Source organism: Cebus imitator, unplaced genomic scaffold, assembly GCF_001604975.1.
Source record: "Cebus imitator isolate Cc_AM_T3 unplaced genomic scaffold, Cebus_imitator-1.0 Scaffold99, whole genome shotgun sequence".
Lineage (NCBI taxonomy): Eukaryota > Metazoa > Chordata > Mammalia > Primates > Cebidae > Cebus > Cebus imitator.
In genome coordinates, this window is record NW_016107414.1 from 5440227 (window position 1) to 5445658 (window position 5432).

General features: G+C 50.5%; 1 protein-coding gene across 4 annotated transcripts in view; it reads left to right on the plus strand.

Annotated features, from left to right (window-relative positions):
* The first annotated feature begins 1632 nt into the window (after positions 1-1632).
* RMND5A (required for meiotic nuclear division 5 homolog A) overlaps positions 1633-5432 on the plus strand; it is a 68819-nt gene continuing 65019 nt past the window's right edge. For 3 of the 4 annotated variants that reach the window (XM_017536648.2, XM_017536645.2, XM_017536646.2), the window contains exon 1: positions 1703-2142. In XM_017536648.2, the coding sequence (XP_017392137.1) occupies positions 2001-2142 (142 nt within the window). In that variant the 5' untranslated portion in view covers positions 1703-2000. Of the gene's footprint in view, positions 2143-5432 lie in introns of all 4 variants that reach the window. The other variant, XM_017536643.2, reaches the window with a different exon arrangement.

Sequence of the window (5432 nt, forward strand, 5' to 3'; positions counted from 1 at the left end):
GCGAGAAAAATGGAGTGAGTAGGGAGAAGGGAGATCTGAAATAACATCAGTTGGGGCTGTACTTTTATTACCTTTTTTACTACCACCTTTATTATGTGGTTATCATGAGCCTATTATAGGCATTTACATATATTATCTCCTTTAGTCTAACAATTTAGTTAAGTATTATTAATTCCAGTTATTTCTGTTTTAAGGAAGTTAAGGGTCAAAAAGGTTATCACTTAAAAAAAAAAAAAAGGATTTTGCCTACCACCTCACGCCAGGGACTGTTCTAGGCAAAAAACTCAGACAGGCAAGGGGCCTGCCTTCATGGTTTATGGAAGTGGTGCAGACAGAAAAATAAAACATCAGATCATTTCAGAGTTTAAGTGGTGTGGAAATTTTAAAAATGTGTTACGATATTAACGGTGGGGAGGAAGTACATTAGTGTGGCCAGGCAGGGGAGGACTGTGTAAGGGGACAAGTGAGCTGAGAACTTTAGGATGAAAAAGGTAGGAGGAAGAGTTTTCTGGGCCAAGGAAAGGGCAAGTGCAGAAGTCGTGAGGCACGAACTAGCTGGGCTCCTGAAGAAATGCAAAGGTTAGTGCCGGCGATGCTGACCACGGATGTCTAGGCCAAGGCTGGAGACGCCATCGCAAGCTAGGAGAAGGATTCACCCAAGGGGGTAAAGCCGATCCTATTTAATAGCATCAGGCTTCCCAGGGAGCAAGGGCCAAGCTGTCCAGCTCTCCAGCGCGTGTTCTTTCCACTCGGCTAAGCTGCCCGGCTCAGGGCTCCGGGGCGAGGCCACCGTCAGGAGAGGTTCCCGGCCCTGGGGCCAAAGGGCCACTACGGCCCGCGGGGCGTGGGGACCTGACCTCCAGGGTGTCGCAAGCCCAGGGCATCGCTGACAGACGACGCGGGTCATTCGCGGCTCCCCTCACCCAGACCCAATCACTTCCGCCTTCAATTCCCATTAGCGCTCCCGACCCGCCTCAGCACCCGCCCCCGGGCGGCCTGGCTTGGTTTTTCATCCTGGGAGGCGGATCTGTCGCCCAAAAGTTCGGAATGACTTCATCCCTTTCCCTTAAGAGCGATGAGGAGACGAAATAAATTGGGGTCAGGGCGACGTCCTATGGAAAACAGCCCTCTGTATTTTTGTCTGGTTTCCCCCCATGGCTTTCCAGAAACGACTCGTTTCTCGGTACGCTCTCCAAGTCAACCCCTCCAACAGCGAGCCCGTTGGTTTGGCCCATCAACCCGGATTGGCTGAAGCCTTACGCCTCGGCCATGGATTGGCTTCTTACCATTCTCCGCGCCCATTGGTTGGGTTTCCCCGCTTCTGGGCGGAGTGGTGAGGGCCGGTTTCCGCCCCCTTGTTTACGGAGCGCGTAGTTGTAGCGCTCTCTGAGCGCTGGGGCTGTCTCCAAAGTTCCCTATTTAGCTCCTCAGGCCAATTGGGGCCTCGCTCCACCCTCGACCTCTCCCTTGCACGCCTTCTGCGTGGTACGGCCCACACCTTTAGAGCGGCAGCGCGTGTGGGCGCCTGTCGCCTTCCTCCGCCTCCGATCGCCGGGCCCCCCCCTTCGAGGGTACGCTTGGTACGGCCCGCGCCGCCTCCTTTCCTCGCCGGGGTGGCCCGTCCCCCTCCCCCCAGTCGGCGGTGCTTGGTGCCGCCCGGGAGAACCAGGTCATCGGTCGGTTCCCGTGAAAACAAAAACAATCGGCCGCGCAGCCGCGGGCACTCGAACGCCGCGAGCGGGGCCCGGGGACGCGGGGCCGGGTGGAGGGAGCGAACGGGGGCGGCGGCGACACGCTGGGGGGCGAGGGCGCCATGGGGCAGGCGGGCTCCTGCTGCGCGGGGCTCCCCCGGCGCCGCGGCTAGTGCGCACGCCGCCTTGGCCGCCTCAGCCGCCCGCGCCGCCCGCCTGGGGGACGAAGAGCAGGACGCGGCCTCGGCAGGGCCCGGGCCGAACGGCTGCGGACACCCGGGCGCCGGGGAGCCGAGCGCCGCCTCCGGCATGGATCAATGCGTGACGGTGGAGCGCGAGCTGGAGAAGGTGCTGCACAAGTTCTCGGGCTACGGGCAGCTGTGCGAGCGCGGCCTGGAGGAGCTCATCGACTACACCGGCGGCCTCAAGCACGAGATCCTGCAGAGCCAGGGTAGGGCGCCTGTGTAGGCGCGCGGGGCAGGGCCCACCGCCCGAGCCCGGGCCCGGCGGCGGGAACGCCTCACCCACCCTCGCGCCTGCTGCCCGGCCCCCGCCTCCCTTGAAAGCGCGGAGGTCCCCAGACCCCTGAGACTTTTCCTCCTCTTTTCACTCGATTTACCTCGAACCTGCCGCGACCTCGTTGCTAATTCAGGAGTGCGAACCACCCGGAAACCCGGCCGGGAGCCGCGGGCTCCAGTCCGGATAAACGTGGGCGAGGGGGCCGTTCACCGCACCTGCAAGGTGCCGCCCTCCCTGAGTGGGCACCCCTCGCCCCCCGCCGGCCCTGGGGATCTCACGTGGTGCCCGCGGCGCAGTCCTGCAGGCGGGCGGTGAGCGAATCGCCTGGGATCCCAGGCTCCGAGGGATGAGGGCAGTGCAGGAATTCCTCTTCCCCCTCTGTGCCGCCCCGAATCCTTGCCCAGGAGACTTCGTTTTTCCGTCTTTTTATTTTGGAAAGTCGAGCGTTATTCTTAGCTGTGGGTTAACAACAGCCGCTCCTGCAACTTATGATTTGGCTGCCGTGTGGACGCAGCTCTTGTGAACTCCGCAGCGGCTCTGACGTGGTTCCTAGGAACCGTTCCGCTCTCCTATTGTAGCTTCTGATAACACCAAGGAGGAACGGGCGACGTTTGCCCAAGCAAATTTTGGTACATGTTGCTAGTTACTTGCTTTGTCTGGTCAAGTTTTTCCTTTTTTAAAAAATAGATTTTTCTGTTTCACCTAGATGTTTCACCTAGATTATTATTATTTTTATTACCCCAAGCCCTGGGGACAGGTACTTTGCCAAAGTTAATTTAACGTATGAAAGCTGGTTGGGAAGGTTTTTGGTTTTTTTGTTGGTTTTTTCAAATAACATTAAAGGTTTAGTTTCCTTACACATAATCATAGCGATGATTCCTTTTGATCAAGAAGTACAGGACTTTTTAAATGGGTTTATTAAAGAGGCTGAGGGGGCTTCTCAGCTGAACAGAAATTTATGTGAAGAAAGGTTTGGTAGCTGGGGGAGATGCAGATATTTGTGGCAGGTGAGATGAGGGCAGTGGTGTTAGCTGAGCTTCTCTCTCCTACATTTTTTTCATACTTTCACCCAGACTGCATTTCAGTTGAGGAAGGGTGGTCCATGGGAAAGGAGTCTTAGAGCAACTTCTCATTTTGAACACTGCAGACATTTTTTGTACTTTAGGAAGGAAGCAACCTGCAGTTATAGTGGATGGGATATTAATATGGAAAAAACATATTAATTCTTGTAGGAGTTGCAGTACTAATATGGAAAAACGAGCAGATTTTGGTGGCTGCCTGTGAAGGGAAATTTGACTGACGTGGTGAAGATAATATAGATATAAGGAAGTGAAGGTGGAATGGGACAGGAATCCTGGGAAGACTTTGAATTTGGTTTTGTACGTGTGAGGTAAAGTTGAAGGGCTTAATGATGATAGAGTCGAGGGCTCTCGTATTTACTGGTGGCTGGAGATGCATAGGTCTAAGACTGTTTTCTGATGTCATTTCTAAGAGGACAGTGGAGGGGATCACTTAGGATGCAAAGAAGAATGACTAGGGTCTAACCACAGTCTTGAATTTCCCTTGGCGAGTCGAGGGCCAAGGCTAGATAGAGGCAGAAGAAACCGAAAAGGGCAGGGTTGAGAAAAAGAGGTTGGTCGGCATTTATTTAGTTATGGGGAGTCAGCAGTTTCATAGAATTGCTAGGACAAGCCAGATTGCTGGGGGTTAAGAAGAAAAACGTAATGTGAACCGAAGTGTGGGAAATACAATACAGTGATGGGGAAGTATTACCTCTGCTCCCGACCCCGCCAAAGAACCAGTGGAGGAAGAGAATGAAGGGCCTAGACTTGGAGAGGTGGAAGGAACATTTCCTTTTTAGGGACCAGGTCATAGGCAGGGTTTGAGAGGAAAATGATGGAACAGGATGTACCTTTCTTCCATGAGAGAGGATATAAGTTGAAGGGGCATGTTATTGTGGGCTTTGTTTTAGAAAATTTAGGGCCAGTCTCAGATGGAGAAAATGACTGTGAGGAATTGCTGAGGCAAGAATTTGTTTTTTTACCTCTTCACTGGGTGCTAGGGAACTTCTTTCAGAATTTATCTTCAGAAGGGTATTGGCCACAGTATGCTATGCTGTTAAAAACAGTCTGACTTGGTGAGTTTGTGTGTTCCTTTTTCAGCCTCCTAATTTTTTCCCTCTTGTCTTCCAAATTGCTAGCCTTATATTGGTATGTCTTTGATTTCCTTTAGTTCTTTAATAATAGGATTAAGTGACAAAAGGTAGTTATAAAATGTGAAAGAAAACAAATATCAAAGTGCCAGGTCTAGTTTTCAAAATAAAATCTTCTTTTTGGTGTTCTTTTATGTGAAGATAAACATCATGCTTTGGCATCTGGGCTATGGTATTTTTGAAAACAGGTGATTTCTAAATTAAAGTTCTCTGCAGGGGATGTAGATATTACATTGAAACTTAAATATACCCTTCTCAAAGATATTTTACTGAAAACTGAGTTTGGAACTGTATTTTCAAGTTTAAAGGGAAGATTTTAGGGCTTCTGAACATACATGTCTGGGCAAATGATCCTGGTAACCTGAGAGACTCTAATTGGGACCCCTCTGTCAGGACTTCGGACCTCATTCTCTGAGATGACGTGTGGTAATATTCTTGCCAGAATCTGGTATGAATAAAACAGAATTTTTGAGGACTATGTAGGACACATCATTTTGTCATACTGGTGAATGACTGCCTGTTTCAGAAACATCCTTTAGCTAGGGTAAAGGGATTGGTTCAGTTTCTGAGGATGAATTAGTTTTTATATTAAAAATTTTTTTTCCTCTCTGAAGTTGTGAGCAGACAGCTATATACTAAATGAGCTGTTGGGTAGTGGTGGAAACAGATACATAAATAGAGTTTAGTAAGACCATTGACAACCCTCTTCTAGTCTCAGCACCCTTATTCCAGATTGTAAATACTGCCTGACTGCCGGCTGGGAGACAGTCCTGCAGTGAACCCTAAAATTTCTCAGGTGATCTCAATCACCTTTATATAGCATGAAATTCTTTCACATAAAAGGTCTCTCATTAATCTTTTTTAAAATGCAAGTTTCTTAATGCAAATACTCTTGGGGGAATAAGGGTAGTAGGGGCTGGTCTCTCATACCTGGTGAATTAGTTTGTGCTCTGCCATTTAATCCACCTCTAACCTCACATCAGCCTGAGAACAGGAATATCTCTTTTTTC